General features: G+C 42.0%; 1 protein-coding gene across 3 annotated transcripts in view; it reads left to right on the top strand.

The window, feature by feature from the left end:
• Nucleotides 1-4,675, top strand: part of ETV1 (ETS variant transcription factor 1) — a 90,956-nt gene extending 86,281 nt beyond the window's left edge. For all 3 annotated transcript variants that reach the window (XM_060248586.1, XM_060248584.1, XM_060248583.1), the window contains one exon: nucleotides 1,295-4,675. In XM_060248586.1, the coding sequence (XP_060104569.1) occupies nucleotides 1,295-1,516 (222 nt within the window). In that variant the 3' untranslated portion in view covers nucleotides 1,517-4,675. The remainder of the gene's footprint in view (nucleotides 1-1,294) is intronic.
• The last annotated feature ends 15,436 nt before the right edge of the window (nucleotides 4,676-20,111 follow it).

Raw genomic sequence — 20,111 nt, 5'->3', positions numbered from 1 at the left:
AAAAAGACAGAGAGCGACTTTCTGTCCTCCACTGTTTTTTCACTAGAGAATTAAGGCACTGCATCAATCAAGTGATCCAGTTCCTAAAGATGGAGAAAGAGCAAACTGACTCTAATTTTCTCTTCAAGAAATTGGGCTGTTTCTTCATTATAGTAACCCGATGCCCTACCTATACCACTTAACAAATAATGAATATAGGGGAACGTTTACTCTTATGAGGTGGGACGTTTGCCTTTCAGCGGTGGTGGAGGGGAGATACAAAAAAGTTCCGTTCCAAGAACGATTATGTCTCTGCTGCAATGATGGTATTGAAACTTTAGTTCATGTCCTATTTGACTGTGAGGCTTATAATGATCATCAAGAAGTGCTTCCATTTTCCACGGCCATACCTCTTACCAGTGGTCAAAAACTGCAGCTCCTTAAGAATCTTCTTGATGATAAGAACCCTGAGGTTACATACAAATTAGCAAAATTTGGCTGGCTTGCCACAAGAATAAGGAAAACTCTAATAATTCAGTCAGGAAATGGCTAAACATCTTTGCCAGTCTGTTTGCTGTAACTGCCATGTTCCGTTATATTTGTAGCTTTACAACAGTATTTTATGCCTTTTTATGTACATTTTATGGTCATTCAGTTTTAATTTTGTATGATTTTACTGTTTTAAATGCTGGCTTAGGCTGTGAATAAACAAACAACCTTCATTATAGTAATACGTGGCACATTATCTGTGCAGAGAACTGTGCAAAAAATCCTAGACCACTTCTATTCCACAGTAGCCATACTCCCTTGTATTTATTTATTTAATAGATTCAATTTTTATCCTGCCTTCCCCTATAAGTGGTCTCAGGGCGGGTCACATCAATAATACAAAATAAGATTAAGCATTAAAACAGACAATTTAAGCAAGTTAAAATAAAATGACATATAAAAACAGAATTACAGTCTGATCAAAACAAGATGATAAGCATTCAGACAGTACTCAGCTCGTCCTGAAAGATGATAGTTAATAATGATAATGCTCTGTTGGTCACTTTGAAATCCCATGCGTAGCAGAGATTGTGTGGAGAGCCATGGGGTCAGGTTGGTGCACATTTGCTTCAATTCTGACAAGTTGACAAAACTCAAATGTTTTAATAGTAGAATCAATTGAATGTTCCTAAACGATTCCTTTTGCTTGTCCATTGTTTCCAGTACAGTCCCCGCGAGTAGCTCTCTCTTTTGGGTGTGGGAAGACAGATGAAATTCCATATCTGCCTCTTATGAACTATTTATTTGTTTCCCCACCTTCTCCAAGGTCGCCGGAGAGAGATACGTGTACAAGTTTGTTTGTGATCCAGAAGCCCTCTTCTCCATGGCCTTTCCAGACAACCAGCGCCCCTTGCTGAAGACTGACATGGAGCGCCATATCAACGAAGAGGACACGGTGCCTCTGTCTCATTTTGACGAGAGCATGGTCTACATGCAAGAGGGGGGCTGCTGTAATACCCACCCTTATAATGAAGGCTATGTATATTAACTGTGGTGACACTGAAAATACTCCTGCCCCCCTTCTCCTGAGCTTTTCCTCTTTCATGAGACCAGGAGGAAAGCTGACTCCCCTTCAGTTGGTTTTGTAAAAAAAGAAAAGAAACACAAAAATTTTAAGAGAGAATAAAGTAGTACTATAAGGGGCTTTTCCTGTTGCATTACTCCTATGGTCTGCCGTGGACAGTGCACTTTATCTGAATTGGGAGGATTGGGGTTTAACAATTTACTCTGTGTAACAGGAGGGAAAGGGTGGGTCTACTTTTTTTGTTTGTTTGTTTTCCTTTTTTCTCCTTAAGATTGGGAAGGGAACATACAGGTTTTAAGTACAATGAAGCTGTATCATGTCTGTTTTTGTTTCATATTGGCTTAAAAATATTGTACATGTTCTCTGGGTATCCATAGTACAGTTAATTCTAGATATGTTAAATAACCATTTGTACACTTTTGGAAGAATTATCTGTCATGGACACTATTCTTTTTTTTTTTTTTGCTTTTGGTACACTATATTCCTTGTTTTAGAAGGACAACCAATGACTTATGTTGCAGGATTCTATGGAAGCTAGCACCTCAAAGCCTTTCTGTATGTGTGAGTGGTTTTTCTTTTTAAAGTAACCTCCTTAATCTTTATTTGCCCTCACTTGGTTCTTTTGGGTGTCTACACGTCTTTTATGCTGCCTTGTGTTCTTTAATGAGTCATTAAGGAAGGCATTCACTGTTGACTGAAGAGCACAATTCGTGACTTAAAACTGCAAATTGCAGAGTTATAGCTTAGCTTCTTGTATCTGGTGCCATCTTGCTATGCAAGTACAGCACATCTGATCTTTTTAGACCTTTCAAGATCTATCTGAGTGTAGTAATTACATGTGCTGGACCATTATGGATATCATCTCAACATTAAATATAGGATTGTGATCACAGAAGAGAAGACTTAATAGCATCCCCTCCATTTACTTTGATACATACATAAGTTATTTAATCAATAGGAATTAACTGTACTAGGTCACATATCTCATTTTGCTGTTTAGACCACAGCAAGCACTCCTTGAGCAAAATATCCAATACACTAAATAGGTACTTTAGTAATTTTTAGACATGGTACCCATTAATATGCATTTAAGCCTTTTACTGCTGTGTTATGTTGATAACATATATACATACGTAGATAATGCTAATGCTTCTGCTGCTGTCTTTTTTCTGTAATATTCTCTTTGCTGAATTTACTATGCCCATTTATAAGCAATGCTGTAACTACAGATAGCATTTCAGGACAAAATAGATGACTTGAACCATTTATTGCTTAGAAACAAAATAGCTTATGCCACAGCTGTGCTATAAGCAGCTTTTATGCGTGATGAGAAATGAAACGGTAAGCGTCAGCTTGCTAAGAGGAGCTCTGTGGAATCTTTTATAACTTTCAGTGGAGCAGAGACTTATATGAACCGTCAAAGAATACAATGAAGATGGTGTATGATGTTGTAGTGCTGGCACTGATGCTATCAATCAATTTTGTTTTAGACGCTAAATGTAAATGTGATCAGATATGGTTGAAAGATGATTTACAGGGGTCTTTTTTATTTTTAATGTTTTTTATTTTTTTAATTTTGAAAAAGGGTAATGTTGGAAAACAAGACACACCCCTTATTCTACATATAAAATTAAAAGAGAGAAAAAAAGTTTTAAATATTTATGAGCACCTTTTCCAAAACTCTGAGTTTCTAGTCTGAAAACGAAAGGGGGGGGGGGGGAATGAGGTTTGAGCTGTCCAGTGGTTATTTTAAAAAGTGACTCCTCATCACTTTGTCCTCCAGTGCTAACAACTGGAAGAAGGGGGAAGGGAGTCAACTCCATAATCATTAGCCAGAGAAATAATGTTTCATTGTAAATGACATGATATCAGAGATGCCTTGAGGTAGTGATTTACTTTGCACTCAGTGTCAGTCAGGAAACCAGTAAAGCTATAAATGATTTATTATGCAATTCATTTCAAACTAACAAATGTTAGCCACTACAAACCACAGCTATTGGAAAAAGCACACTGGGTATGCATTCTAAAACACCTAGAAGCAGAAAACAAATGTGCATGTGTGAAACTCCAGGGCATGCTATACCCCTCCATAAGTCCCAATGCTAAGGCCCTTCGTATAGCACTGGTTCTCAGTTGGCTAATACATGAACAAAATACAAATGCCATTGGTATACACCAGTGGCTTCGGATGGCATTCCAGGGAACTCTACAGCTGCTTAGAAGCAAGCCATGGGATTGTAATTGAGAATAACAGGTGATAAGCTTTCCTTTAAAAAAATCTTACAGTGCACAGCCACAAAGTTCTCAGATGCACTTTCCATTTCACACAGAGTGACTTCAAGTCTTAGTGTGTGAACAGAATACACTCCCAAGACTATGTCTCAGAATCATCTGCAGAACACAGGATTCTAGGCAGCCATTTTAATGTGGAGGAGTTCCCTGAAGGAAGAAAATATAACCCACCCACCCACAGATTTGAGAAAGAGGAGAAGAGCATGAATATATACATGAAGCTGCTTTCTACTGAATCACACCTTTTGATCCATCTCAGTATTGTCTACTCAGACTGGCGGCAGCTCTCCAAGGTCTCAGGCAGACCTACTGTGTGGTTGTTTTAGCTTGAGATGCCAGGAACTGAAACCTGGGACCTTCTGCATGCCAAACAGATGCTCTGCCAATGAGCCATGGCCCTTCCCTATTCATGAAAAAAAACCTTATCTATATAGCTATACTTTTTCATTAAAACAGAGCGCCAGTGAGTGGCCCACTTCAATGGAAAGTTCTGTGACAGCTTTTGATTTTGTCAATATCAGAGTAGAGTGTTTCTTGTCAGGAACAGATGTATATTTGGTGAATGGTGTTGGCTTACTTGATGGGGGAGGGCCTAAGACTGATTCAAATGTCTAATGTTTTAAATATATATATATTGTATAAGGTAGTTATTCACTGAACAAAAATAAACAATTCATCCACCATTGAATGAATTCCCCGAAAAAGTGATAAATTGTTTTATGGAATTGATTAGCCCTTTTGAAACTGTATCTTAAAGAGTTTATTTCAAGTTCTGTTTTTATTCCACATTTTCCCAGGTAGATTAATAAATCTGGCAGCTGATTTCTGAAAGGTGGTGGTTTGGATTTCTAATCAACTCCTTTGCTTGTTTACCAAACTCAAAGTAAAATGTTTGTGAGCCCAAAGCAGGAAATATCTTCCCATGCTTCCTCGAAAATAATGTAGCCAAGCAAAGGTAATCATTCTCATAATCTATCCTTTGATGCTATAGAAAGAGTAGATAAACATTACACAGGACTGGCTTCATCCCCAGGGCAAGGAGCTATGACTGACAGTAACTTGCTTAATGCCATCCAAGAAGTTCCTCCTAAAAATCCACATTTGGTATAAAGTTCAAAATATACAAATGTATTCTTTGAAATAAATGCCTGCAAGGTGAAAGGAGTTTGAGGAATGATTCATTACAGTACTTTGGGGGCTTAAAAAAAAAGAATCGTTTTTACTAGTAGCTTACAGTGAATACAAGTGTGGGCCTCTTTGAACAATCTCTGTGCAGCTTGCTGAACCTGGACTAGTATGTGGTGGTACAAATATACATGCTCAAAACACAAGATATTATGCCAAGAAAGTGAAGTTGCTATCTGTCGGCCTCCTCATGACATAAGTTAACCTTGGTTCTAACGCACTTGAACATTCCATCATGCTGCCAGATAACAAAGCTGCTTAATGTGTTAAACCAATCCTGTAGTCTCCTATACAGAAAAAGTATTGGGGTTTGTACATCTCCATTTCTCTGCATGTCTGGCATTCGGCACTTATGCACAGGTTTAGTTCCTGCAGTCTTTCCTTCAGAAGGAGAAGAAAATAAATAGAGCTTCCAAGATGAGACCAGTAATCTGTCTACTCCAGTATCCTTTTTTATTCAGTAGCCAACTTGTTGCTCTGATTGACCAATAATAATAATTTTTTTAAATGGTGCATTGAGTCCAATGCCCCTGATGCTGCCTCCTAGCAACAGCATTCAGAAGTTTGTGCTTCTGTGTATAGAGGTTCCCTTTGCACAGCATGATTAGTAGCCATTGATGGACATCTCATCCATGAATATGTCTAAACCCTTTTAAAGTTATCTATGCATGTGGACACATTCACTGAGTCTGCTGGCAGTGAATTCCATCATTTCATTGCTCATTCAATAAAGTATTTCTTTTTGTCTACTCTGAACCTATTTCCCAACAGGGTCCCCCTGGGTCCCCCAAGTTTTAATATGACGGAGCAATAAAAAAAAATCTATTCATTTTCTCTTTGTGCATAATTTTATAATTTCTATTATGTCCCCTTGGTCTTTTTTCTAAACTGGAAGTCTCAGTCCATTTAATTTTTTTTATTAAAAAAAAATCCCCCAAACAAAAAAAGAAATAGAAAATATATAACAATGGAGGCAATTCTACAGATAAGCATCTATTAAAAATATCTAAAAATACTGCCATATGCAGTTGTTGCCTATATACCATATATTGAAATGCTGATAAAGCTGTAAGGTCTTCAATCCATTGGACTCCTCATTGAGAGATTAACTGAAATTGGTTGAATTTATGTTGAGCTTTAGGTTGCTTTCATGTAGGGGTAGTTCCCCTTAAGTTGCTTCCATATGGGTAGTTCCCAGACTGTATCATGGTGGTGATATTGTACTCCAAGTCCCCAGTGCATAAATACTAAGGAACCAAGAAACTGGTTCCCATAGAACCAGCTTTTGATGCTAGCTGGTCAAAACAGCAGTGCTGTGCTCTCAGACGCCTATCTCAAACAGAGCAGATCAGGTATCAACAATTTTCCCCGTCTTTCTTGGTTAAAATGGTTGTGGCAAAAATCAGCTCCAAAACTGAAATGAAATAGGTCTACATAATCTGTCTCAGCCAAGAAAGCCTGAAGTTGGGTTGCAGCCACATTTCATATTGTAAACTGGCAATTTGGTGAATGTGTGAACTGGTCTTCCAATAACTGTAAATACTCAGTTTTCCATGGTGCACTAAATGAAGATGCGGGCCTGTGCCACACGGGATGAGTTGACATAATAAAGATAACCATCAACAGAAAACCAGCCCACATAATTGTTGTCTGAATCACCCTGAGAGCATCTGAAAAGATAAAAAGGAAAGTGCCATTTCAAAGGGAGAAAAGAATACTTGGCTGGCAGAGTTGAGCAGAAGGCAACAAAGAGATCCTGTGGAGATTTATAACCACACCCATGGAGAATGCTGCAAGGAGAGGAAAAGATGGACATTCCAGCCAAGCTAAGAAAATCCACTCTCATATAATTCATGGGAATCAAGAATTGTTGGCGCAAAGGTTCAGAACACATGTATGCATATGGAAGTGGTTTATCCATATATTTGAACTGATTTGGGGAAGGATATATGTTTGAATATACTATTCAAAGTGATATAACTAGTCATGCAGCAATCTTGTTTTAAGTCCAATGAGAAGTGGCTCAGGGCAAGAAACTCATAAATGATGTAAGGCTGCAATGAAGTTGGAATAGAACATCAGAAGCAACCTAATTTCATATTTTTAAAAATGATATGAAGATTGCCCTGCTTTATAGGAAGAAGTAGAAAGCTAGTACTTGAGGCAAAAGAGATAAGCATGTTGGAAGGAAGCACTTAAGAGCAGTGCACTTTGAGGTCAGCACATCAATGAAATGGCAATTGATCAGAATGGGCTCTAGTAAAGAACCTGCAGAGGTCCCCTGCACACACATAATCATTCCTACTAGCAGTTGATTGTTCACTACACCTCTAGGATGCCGAGGAACCAAGTACCTGTCCCCCCAACACCAACCTCTAACCCTGGTGAAACTAGAGCCACAGTGGTGCCATGGCCACCAATTCCCATTTCAGTCAACCATATCAGAAAAAAGGATCTGCTTGAGATCAGAGACTTTCTCACAGATAGCCGCTCCACTAATCTGTGCCAATCAGGTACACAACCTGCTGAGAAGGGGAGCTTGGCTGAATTTTCCTCTACTTGATTTGTTAGTGGGAGCTATGGACACTGCAGATTTTACTGTGGACATGTTCTGAAGGTGGGCGTACTGTTTCAACAGTTGTAATAATTCATTATTTAGATTTATACCCAGCTTCTCTCCTGGGTCATAGGCCTTGAGGTGGCTCACAACATTCAACAAAACTATCTGTAGATAGAGATCAGACATACTTACAGATTGAATTACAATCCGTAAAATAGCATCCTAGCTCAGGCATCAGAATACAACATGATTGCTTGGCACCTGACAACCAGCATCCCAGACTGCTGTCAAAAACAGGCAGCATTGCTAAACAGGCAGGAGAAAACTGGCCTCAACCAACCTCAATGGAAACAACTCCATCTTACAGGTGGGACAACTCCATCTTACAGGCCCTATGGAATCTAGAAAGATCCTACAGAACCTGAATGTCATCTAGCAGACAGTTCCAATAGGCAGGAACCACTATAGAAAAAAACTTGCCCTTGTTAGGTACAGTCAAGCCACTTGTGAGCCAGGCAGCACCAGCAGACCATTTGATGAAGAATGAATTGTTTTTGGAGAGACTTATAGGGAAAGGTAGTCCTGTAGGTATGAAGGTTTAGGGCTTTATCAATAAGAGCTAGCATCTTGAACTTGATTTGGAACCCAAGAGGCAACCAGTGCAGCTGCTTAAGTATAGGTTGATGACTACAATGTATTGGTCAACCTAGAAGTCACATTCTGTGTAACCTGAAATTTCTGAAGCAGCCTTAAGGCCAGTCTTGCATGGAGTGAGTTGCATTAGTCCAACCTAGAGGACACTATGTATCACATGTATCACTGTGGCCAAGTCCCACTGAGATGGGGACAGCTGATGAGCCTGGCAGAGATTGAAAGCCTTATCACTGAAGACACCTGTTACTCCAGGGTGAGAGCGGCATCCAGCCAATCCCCCAGGCTCTTCACTGAATCCATCAGCAATGTCTGGACTTTGTAAAGAGTCAGAAGCCAGAGCCCCCCCCCCCTCCCAGTGACCCAGTCCTCCCAAGCCATGTAACTTCTGTTTTTCCTGGATTTAACTTCATCCAGCTTAGTCTCAACCACAGCATCCAGGCACTGGGATATAGCCCAGAGATCTGCCAGCAGGAAGAAGTAGGTGGGGGCTCAGTATACTGGGGGGACCCAGCTCCATACTTTCTGACAAGAACTGCAAGAGGGTATATATAGGTATTAAATAACATAAAAGAATGGATCTCCCTACCTGCCTGATTTGAACAGTTGCTCAGTTGAACAGTAGCTTTGCTGCTATGTAGAATTTGTGGTGTGGAGTTTCAATTCTTTCTGTGGCAACTGGGCAGTAGGTGAAACTGATTGTCCTCTAGTCATAGAAAGCGAGATGATGAAATAACATAGGAAACTATGATTCCCACAAGACTGTGGAAATGCACATGCATGAAATAACCTCAAAATGGATTTAAATGAACACTGAACAGTAACAGCAAAACAGTGCATACTCATAATCTGTTTCATTGTGATAACTGGTCCGGCGGCAGGGAACTAGAACTCTCAATGGGTTGCATGGGTCCATGCATGTGTGAAATTCTGTCAGTTGTACTCTTTGAATATGTGGGAAGTAACTAGCTGAACCGGCTGAAGCTGTTCACAAACAGCTGGGCTACTTGACAAGGAATTGACTCCATGCTTGTGACTGGTGAGCAGAATGTGATCTGAACAGGTGACTATCCCTAGTGCGTCTATATGAGCAGGTTCATTATGATGAGAACAGACAGTGAAGGGGGGCTGAAGTAAGTGCATTGTGCTATGGTTCAAAAGCAGATAACAAAGAGAGGCAATCCATGTTGTCTTCATTCCCACCCCATCTCAGGACTGGTTGCTATAAAAAGTGAGAAGTGATGAGACAGTGAACAAAGCATTACCCGAGTGACCATGGTCGAGGTCAGATGCACATAAACTGACGAGATGGGCATGGATGAAAGCCAGATGCATGTCGGATTTTATGCGGTTGTCCAAACATCAGCATCTGGCAATGGCCGTTGGCCTGTTCGTGTCCTGAACTGCCACGACTGAGACGTGAACTTTTTTGATAGTACATTAAATCCAGAATAAGAATGCTTCCGATGACTCTCACGCGTACTTTCTATGTTTAAACACTTTATTGCAGCCGACTCGTCGCAAGCGCACATCTGCTTCCCTGTGAGAGTACTCTCCAAATGATATCATTGCGCTAGAAATTGTTGACTCAGCCTTCCAACCTTCCGAGATTGGTAAAATATGTACCCAGCTTCCTGGGGGGGGGGGGGGGAAGTGTAATGACCGGGGAAGGCAATGGCAAACCACCCCATAAAATGTCTGCTGTGAAAACTTTGTGAAAGCAGTGTCACCCCAGAGTTGAAAACGACTGGTGCTTGCACAGAGGACCTTTCCTAAATGGGGGGGGGGGGGAGGCAGATAACCTACCTTTGCTGTCTCCCTGCCAGGGAAGGAAGATGACCCACCTTGGCTGTCTCCCCGCCAGGCGGAGAGACAGCAAAGAGAGTTGCTGTGCTCCCCTCCATTTAAACACCACGGTGAGGTGTTTAAATGGGGGGGAGGAAGATCCCCCACCTTTGCTGTCTCCCCGCCAGGCAGAGAGACAGCAAAGAAAGTTGCTGTGCTCCCCCCCATTTAAACACCACGGTGAGGTGTTTCAATGAGGGGGGGGAGGAAGATCCCCCACCTTTGCTGTCTCCCCGCCAGGCGGAGAGACAGCAAAGAGAGTTGCCGTGCTCCCCCCCATTTAAACACCACGTCGGGATGTTTAAATGGGGGGGGAGGAAGATCCCCCACCTTTGCTGTCTCCACGCCAGGCGGAGAGACAGCAAAGAGAGTTTCCACAGTGGGGTGTTTAAATGAGAGGGGGAGGGAAGATGACCCACCTTTGCTGTCTCCCCACCAGGCGGAGAGACAGCAAAGAGAACTCCTGGGCTTCCCCTTCCTTTCCAGGTGTTTAAATGGGGGGGGGGGTGCAGATCGTCCACCTTTTCTGGCACCTTAAAAAAAAAGCCAAGCACAATATCCCTCGGTACTGCGCTTGCGCGAGTGTGGAATGCCATCTCAAAAAATGAGGTCCGGTTGAGAGACCTCTGATCAACCAACAACGGGACCAACGCTGCTTAGAACTGAAGGATGGAGGGATGTCTGATCAGGAAATTCGTTGTAAAAAAGCTGCGGGGTATAATAGCGACGGGTTAGGGATGGATTTAATGGTGAGTGTGACCGCAGCCCATGTGTATAAATTGGATGGTAGGAGAATGAGAGACAGTTGCATTATAACTACCTGTATTTTTAGTAATCCATGGGTCTAAGGGGAGGGACTTTGATGTGGTGGGCATCCTGCCAGTATACAGTCAACAGCAAAGTCTGTACCTGTTCTTGATGGTATTTACATCTGAACCTATATGCCTTTGCCTCAAGGACACAAATAGTTAAGATTGACTTGGGCTTCATTGTCAATAATTTAGTAAAACCATCTGTACAATGTTTGGTTGTACTTAAAAGAGCAAACAAAGCCTTGAAATATAGATAGTAACTTCTGGGATCTAAAAGCAAAGTAACTATTGTCACAAAGTATTTTTAAAAATCAGGTAAATGAGCCATAATAATTGCCTATGTAAATTAATATAGTTTCTGCAAAATCATTCCATATCACTTGAGCTCCCCTACAATTATATATCACTTAAGCTTGCCTATGTGTTTTTATACCCTGTAATAAATATGTGTGATTGGTATAAAAAAGAGACTTGGTGGATGGTTTGTCAATGGATTTCTCTGGGTGAATGAAATGAATTGTGTATTATAAGAAGGATAGGCATGCATTTATGCTAAACAGCTGAGCAAAAAGACATTTATAGACATTATCTTACCTTGAAGGAAAAAACTTGGACCTTAACCAACATTACTTTCTACCTACAGAATCTTTGCTTTATGATGTACAATAATCTACTTCCTGATTATAAACATTGTGTACAGTGAGGGGGGAAAGTGGAGAAATGTCTTTACCAGTTGTGTCATCTTGCTGAGGATTTTTTTTCTTCCTGTTCAGGTACATAAAGCCATGGCCACAGGTGAGAGCCTTTAGGCATGAACCAAATGACAAGGGGATCTTGGCTCTTTGACTCTAAGCTTGTGGCCCACAGCCCAGGTTTTTGGAAGAGTCAGCTTAGGAGTCCAGGACCAGACCAAAATGTAGTTTGTATTATCGTACAAAATGTACGATAATATGTATTATCATATGGTGTATAGTCTCTGTTTTTCATTGTAATCTTCTTTGGTGTCCTTCAGGGAGAAAAATACCAGCAGTCAGAGTGACAGGGCAGTTTCAGGGGTCCAAGGGCTACCTGAAACCTCACTCCCAAGACCACTAAAACTAGGAGCCTTGATCTGACAGCAACAAGGTAGCAATGGCGCTGCATTCCCTTTACTGATCTCAGAAAAGCAAAGGTCACAGTCCACAAGGGGGACAAAGTAGCTTGATAGGAAGCAGCAATTTGTTCCTTCCCCTGCCCAGTCTTCAGCAGAGCAAAAGCTACAAGGACAGAGAGAAAGTAGGTTACCATCACTCTGTTCCATTCTTCTTAGATGCAAAGGGTGTTTTTAGAGATGAAGGATGGAACCAAAGGGAAAGAAAATGCAAGAAAGAGGAGTGGTTAGAAGAACACAGGGCAGTACCAAGGGTTGAGGGTGGCTCAGTTATGCTCCGTTGCCCAGAGCCCACAAAAATGTGAATCCAGCTAGCAACTGAATGTCAGGACATATATATTAAAAGTTTTAGTGAGAATCTTGAATTGCTAGTATAATTCTCTGCAGTTATGCTTGGGGTACTGTGTCTGTTCTTCTGAAGATGTTTCTAAATGATCTCGAAAAGGTCTAGTACAGAAGAACTATGTGTCACCCTGGAATGTGATGTTGGGAGACCCATGATTGGATCTCTTGACCTTTTAAAAATATTTTAAGAAGAGGCAGAGGAATCCAAATTTGATTGCAGAAGCAACACTGGGTAAATGGGTGTTTAATCCTTTTCTCCCGTGCCATTTCTTCACTTTATTATATTTTTATCTTGCCCTTCATCCAAGAAGCTGAGACACTGTCATGATTTTATCCTTCTTCACTGTATCCTCACAAACATATGAGGTTGGATAAGCTGAGGAAGAGAGACTGGCCAGAGTTCACACACTAAAGAGCTTCATCGCAGTCTGGGGATCTGAATCTATCCCTTCAGAGGTTGTAGTAGGGTTGCTAGCTCAATGAGGCCTAGACTTCTCCGAAATTACAATTGATCTCCAGATTGCAGAGATCTATTTCCCTGGAGGGAATGTCAGCTACAGAGGGGAAACTATACAGCATCATATCCCCTCCCTGAAGTCCAACTTCCCTAGGCACAGCCCCTGAATTGCTAGGAATTTCATTAGGCAGAGATGTCAAATGTACTTTCTCGCCACCTCCTCACCACACTGGCTTTAATGTACTATTAGCACTAAGTGGAGAAAACACAGACTATCATACTTGTATTTTGCTGATAGTCAGCAGCCCAGCATGCTACTGCTAATATTTGTAGGGAGCCACCCATCAATTGTACAAAGGTTGTCTTTTTTTTGTATATACACAGATTGGCATCTACAATATAGGTCAGTTTGCAAAACAGAAGTTTTGCTTATTGATGTAGCAATAATTCTGCAGACAAGGAAAGTGTTCACACATTCGGCCACATTAGCATTAATACGATGGATGGATGGATGGATGGATGGATGGATGGATGGATGGATGGATGGATGGATGGATAGATCTGCCACTGAAAATGCTGTGATGTCTCAGGCTCATATAAACTATAGACAGTGAATTCAGCAGTGAAAGCAACAGTGGCCATGAAGTGAACATGTGTGGGTTTGTGGTGAGTGTGTGGAGCTGGCTATGACTACAAAACCTGTGCTTTGGTTGTATCTGTGAAATAAATGTGTTCATATTATTCAATTTTATTGCTTTCTAAACAAAGTTATACAAAAATCTGGTAGAAAAGGTTTGCGTCAGTATGTGATAAAGCAAACTCACTTAAATTCTGAAGAATTTGCAATTAAAAATAATGTGATCTCTCAGGTTCATAAAAACTATAGGCAGTAAGTGAAAGCTATGGGTGGTCATGAAGTGACCATGTACATATCATAGAGAGGACAGCATGTGACCGCTTTTCTTAATGTAAGTACTGACAAAGGGTCCATTAAGTCCATTTGAATCCTATGGGGAGCTGTAATGCATTCTGTCTACAGTTCAGAACCTATATACTGTTCAGAGCCTGTCATTTCCCTCCTGCCTTTTGTTGTGTTTCCCCCCAGTTTTTGAGTAACCTCTTGGACGCTGAAGGCGTTTCATCTCTGTTACTGCAGTTTAAAAAAACTGGGCCAAGGCTGATTTTACTTTGCAAAATCAAGTAAGATATGCTTTATTAGTCATTTAAATTTCAAAAAAATTCCAATGTAACAACAAGACTGGGTTTACATAAGTATAATTGAAATTATATAAATAAGATATTGTATTAAAAGTTAAATCCAGGTCCTAAAATATCAGTCACATACAAAATCACTAGAGCTTATTCTGTCCTCGAGATTGCATGAGAAAGAGAAACTCCTTGTAAAGAACAGAGATAAGGTTCTCCAGCACCCAACAGGTTTTAGCTCAAAATTAAAGGAATCTTTTTATTGTGCCTAAATGAAAGTTACCAACCGGAACATCTCACAGTACTACTTCAAAAAGAGTAAAAGATAAGTAGGTAATCATCACTGAAAGAACTTTATTCTGGCATCCAGGTGACATAAGGTCCCCCTACCTTTTTTTTTTTTTTAACAGAAGCTGCTGCAATTCTAAAGACACACATAACCCTTTGTTAGTATCTGGAGTTTAACAATCCAGGCACTTCTGTTTTCAGTAGCAGCCCTTCATTTCCACAGCTCAAAAAATAAAATCAAAGGGACCATGATTATTTTCAATAAAGTGTTTAGCTAAAGGGGTACTTGTTCTTTTCAATGTTATATTACTTGTGTGTTGCACTATGCATGTTCTTAAGTTTCTAGCTGTTTTTCCAACAAAAAGTTTTTTACAGGGGTATTGGATGATATATATCACCTATGCAGACTTACATTATAAAATCCTTTAGTATGTATTTTTCTTACCTAAAGCATTGATAAAGTATTTCATATTACATGTTAACTTATAACAATTACAATTTTCACAGGCAAAATGTCCCTGATGAGGATTATTACCATGTAGAACTGTTTTTGTTGGTGTTGTTATGAACTAGATGTTCCCTCAGATTCTTGGTTCTCCTAAAAGCAATCATAGGTGGGTTTTCTTAATCACATAAAGGAATATTCTATAGCAAATAGCAATTTTTACAGATACTCTTTTTTAGACTCGCACATTATTATTAAAGGAAAGACTGCTATAATCCAATTACAAGCAATTTTCTCCATATTCATGAGAAATTTCTTCCTCTCTGATGCCTTTTGATAAGCAGACTGGAGTATGCAATTTGGATAACCCTACTAACTAAATTGTACTTAAGAGTGGAAGCCTTCCTTCTGATGTCATAAATATTTGAGCATTTTCCTCTAAAGTTGCAAGAATTGGCTGAATGGTAAACTATTTCTCATAAGTTTAAGCTGCTTTTGATACCACAAGGGATAGGATGGGGGAGAAGGTATAAATGAACAAAATAAAATGTGAAGCTAAAATCATCATGCAGATAATCAGCTGGCTATTAGCAGCCAGATACATAAAGATAAGACTTGGGTTTTAATATTTAAAAATATTATAATATTAGAACACTTAATAATATTTAATATTTAGAAATATTATATTAGAATAATTAATAGTAAATATTTAATATTTAGAAATATTAAGAGGTCAGGATTCAAATAGAATACATAAATAACTCAGAAGACTCTAACACTTAAAGTTTGTTTGGTTTCCTGGAACATAGAAAAAGTATATAACTACACAGAACAACTGAAGAAGAAACTGGATAGTTCTAGTTTATCAGCTGAAACTTTTGCCTGTCCAAGTAAAAAATGCTGTCAATAATTTTATTAGCTCCTCATATGAGCTTGCAGTGGCTGATGATCAACTCTCATATTCTTTGTTCTGTATCTGATCAGTTTCTTAATGTAAGAAGGTGATTTTCTGAGATGAACTATCTAGCAGAAGATACTTCTGCATCAATGTATGAGGATGAATTGCTATTTGTGGTATTTATTTTACCACTCATTATTTTCACCCAGTGGTAAGTAATTTGATTTGGATATTTACATGACTGCAGCTTTTTAAGAGTCAGTCCGTTGTGTCGGGGGTGGGTAGGGAGGTAAAGGAGATTGTGACTGCTCTGAGATTCAGAGTATTATTATTATTATTATTATTATTATTATTATTATTATTATTAATTAATTTATAGGGTGGGATATAAATACAATATAATCTTCTTCTTCTATCAGGCCCCCAAGCAATTGGCTGTTGTCTGCTCCCTTCTCCCTCTCTCTTGCTTTCTTCTGCATCATAGCTTGCCTTGCCAGACTTGCTCAATTGCACAGGAGCTACAGAGCAAAGCCTCTATTTCCTCCATTGGCTGAGGCTCCTCCCTTGGGGAGAAAGGGAGGAGGAATAGCTTGCTTTGCCAGACTTGCTCAATTGCACAGGAGCTACTGAGCTAAACCTCTCTTCCTTCTGTTGGCTGAGGCTCCTCCCCGGTCCCTTGGGGAAAGAAGGAGTTTCCTGGATCACATGGGAGAGATACAAAGAAAGCACCTTTAAGACCAACAAGTGCTAATGCTTTAAGCATGTTTTATTTTATTTTTTTAATCTTTAATTGTGTTTGCCTGTGTCCTTTATAAAGTTATCTCCACTATCTGGCATTACATTTTTTGACACACATGTCCTGGCACAACAAGGTCTCATTTATGTCAGATATGGCCCTCATAACAAATGAGTTCAACACACCTGCCTTAGAAAGCTGGCAACCTATCTTGCTCCTTGTTTTTAATTTGCCATCTTCTGTCATTCATTTTGCAATGGCCTTTGGCCATCTGCTATTTTAAAAAATCTATCTACTTACTGTAACTGGTTTTGCCTAGGACTGAACCTGGGATATTTGATATGCAAAGCAAGTGCTCCATCACAGTCCTTTCCTGTTATAGAATCAGCTGTCTGACTCACCTTCCAATCTGATGTTACATGTGTAAATGCATCTCACTTTTCACAACACATCGTTTCTGGAAGTAAATCACATGCAGTTGTGAAAAATAGTTTTCTTTCATAAAAAACAAACCTGCTAGCCTCACTAGGCAGATGACATTCGGATGCCATTTTAGCAGTAGCAAAAAATTTCTTCTCCATTCAAACGATAGCAAATTGTTGTCATGGAAACATGACTGACATGCCTAAACAGAAAACAAAAAAAAATAAGGTTCCACTGTTTTTTTGGAATGTCCTGACTCAGCCTGTCCAAACATCAGCTTGATTGACTACACTTGATTGTATGGTAGTGAAGGGCACCTCGGAAGTTGTTAGGAAGAGAAGAGTGCAATTATTTTAATTGCAGTACCAATGAAATAAATATTTTAGGGGGAAAATTAAACTTTTTTCTTAGATGAAAAATATAAGAGAACCTCCCTGTCATGATGCTTGGAACAGGAAGGACAAAGTAAAGTAGAAAGTCAGGCAATGAAAAAGGATGACCTGCAAAGAACCACAAGCCATCTTTTCCAGCCCTCTATGGATTATACCATGAGCAGATCTGCTTCAGGCAGTGAGAAAAAAAGATGTTATTGGAAACAATTCATGCACAGATTATGCAAGGGAAGACTAACACAATATACAGCATGGAACAATTTGTTGCATTAGTGTGAGGGAAGAAGAAGAAGATATTGGATTTATATCCTGCCCTATACTCTGAATCTCAGTCTCAGAGTGGTCACAATCTCCTTTACTCCCCCCCCCCCCAAAAAAAAACAGATACCCTGTGAGGTTGGTGGGGCTGAGAGAGCTCTAACAGCAGCTGCCGTTTCAAGGACAATTCCTAGGACAGCTATGGCTGACAAAGGCCATTCCAGCAGGTGCAAGTGGAGGAGTGGGGAATCAAACCCGGTTTTCCCAGATAAGAGTTCACGCACTTAACCACTACACCAAACTGGCTCTCAATGGAGGTTTTTGGCGACTGGAGTCTATGGAAAGTCGCTGGGGGTTTTTCAAACGCTGCTGCTCCTGTGGGAAGAAGATTGCCCCCCCCCCCAGACGGCCATTCTCTGTGTCTTCTCTGCTTGGGTGAAGTGCACCATGTGGAGTCCTGCCCACATTGCCTCCGCTTCTCCAAGCAAATGAGGAAGAACTGGGCGGTGCGGCTTTCGGCTGCTCTAACCGAATTGGCACTCCGCCCTCAAAAATCGGCATCGGGCCGGTCGGCATCGACCATGGCAGACACTCCAGCCCTGACAGTCACATCGGCCGATGTGACCTCAATCGTGACCGAAATGCCGATCGAACGAGGCTCCTCCACAAAACGATCCCATGACGGATCAGTGGAAATGTCTGCTAAGAAGTGTTGGGATGACTCGGGGACCTGAGCATCTGCCCCAAAGAAGGCCAAGGAGAAGTGGAAGAGGCCCCGCACTCCATCACCCTCACGTGACGTTTCGGCACCATATGCTCCGCCGAGGAAGATCCTGGCGTCCCCGTGCCACAGTCCATCGGCATCGAGAGGCAGTACTCAACAACACCGTCTCTTGATGTCTGAGCAGGAGATCGACCTCACCCAGCGATCCTCGTCATCCGGGTTGCGGCGTCGCAGTAGGAGCGGGTCGATCTCAGAAGTGGAAGCGTTGGCGCCAATGGATCCGTCTCCCCCGATCGAACCCAGAGGCAGACGGGAGCTAGAGCCCTCCGTGGCAGCACGCTGTTTCCCACCACTACCATCGTGGAAGCAGCGTCAGTGGCCACTCACCTATCACTATCCTTACTCTCCTTATCAGTGGTATCCACCAAGGGAGTTTGCAGAATGGGATCAACAGTCGGAGGCATCCTGTATGTCGAGGCTGTCGCACCATTCCCGAAGACCATTGGCATCGACCCCTCTGGAGAGGCGCACTACCTCAGTAGCTGAGACTCATCGGCGACCATCGACATCGATCCGCTCGCTGATCCGGGAATCGACGCCGATTCTCTCTGAGCACTCCATTCACCGGGAGTCTTCTTCATCGGACTCTGAGAGCGGTGCCGACACCCAGGAAGGTGCTTTGGAGCCTTCGCCAAGGTCCCAGATGACCAAAGATGTTCCGATTTTGCCATCGGAGGACCTGAAGTCCTATGGTGACCTGGTGAAGAGGATGGCAACCTCCCTCTCCCTGCCTGTGACGCAACCACAACCCGTCGTGGATGATAATGTCTTTGACATTATGCAAAGGGACACATCCACAGCAATCACTTTGCCGGTCACCAAAGTGATTCTGCAGGCAGTCAAGGAGCCCTGGAATAAACCATCTTTGACTCCGGTGTCATCCAGAAGGCCTAATCACACTGTGTCTCCGCATCAATGGCCGCCTGGAAAGCTGCCACTAAGGGTGCAGCAGTGTCTGTCTCTCTCAGCTGCCTCGCTGCCCAACAACAGTGCCAACCTCAATGCACACCAGCCTCAGGACTGATGACCCCAAGCCTATGCAACTCGGGGCTGCATGGCCACGGCTCACCCCCGAGGAAAAAACACGGCACCGCTCACAGAATCTCTACCTGTACTGTGGAGGAATGGGGCACTTCTCTGGCTGTCCCGCCAAGCGCATCCAGCCCAGTACTGTGCCACCGCCACCAGTAAAAGACCAGCCCCAAGTCTGAGTGGATCCCCCAACTTGGGGCACCTAGCCGGATCCCCTGAACCCTACGTTACTGGCCAGGGCCTTGGCACAGAACCGTGTTTCTTGTACTGGTCACACCCGGCTTGCTGAACGGGCTCTGGCTGTTCGTCTATGCCATGGTCGACTCCGGGGCCGTTTGCTGCTTTGTTGATGTTGCCTTTGTGAAGCAACACCTGTTCCTGGTGCAGGACAAAGACACCCCGACTCTGGTCGAAGCCATCGACAGGCGCCTCCTCTGCTCCAGTGCGGTGACCCAGGAGACCCACCCAGTCACGCTCCAGATCCAACACCCTCACAAGCAAGTATAATTCGATGTTGCTCGCATGCCCTGCTTTCCCCTCATCCTGGGACTCTCTTGACTCGTAAAGCACAACCCCCTTGGGGACTGGGCACAGGGAAAGCTGAGCTTCAAGGACACTTGTCCTCACCAGGCCCAGTCGGCCACCCCAGCTGCCGCCGCCTCAGCAGCTGGTCCTCTACTTCCCCCGGCCTACACAGACTTTACCAATGTCTTTGAGGAAAAGGGGGCTGACCAGCTGCCCCCGCACCGGCCTTATGACTGTGCCATCAATTTGGTACCAGGGGCACCCCTGCCCTTGGG

The sequence above is a fragment of the Heteronotia binoei genome, chromosome 10 (assembly GCF_032191835.1).
Source record: "Heteronotia binoei isolate CCM8104 ecotype False Entrance Well chromosome 10, APGP_CSIRO_Hbin_v1, whole genome shotgun sequence".
In the NCBI taxonomy this organism is placed as follows: Eukaryota; Metazoa; Chordata; class Lepidosauria; order Squamata; family Gekkonidae; genus Heteronotia; species Heteronotia binoei.
This window is presented reverse-complemented; position numbering and strand designations above follow the sequence as displayed.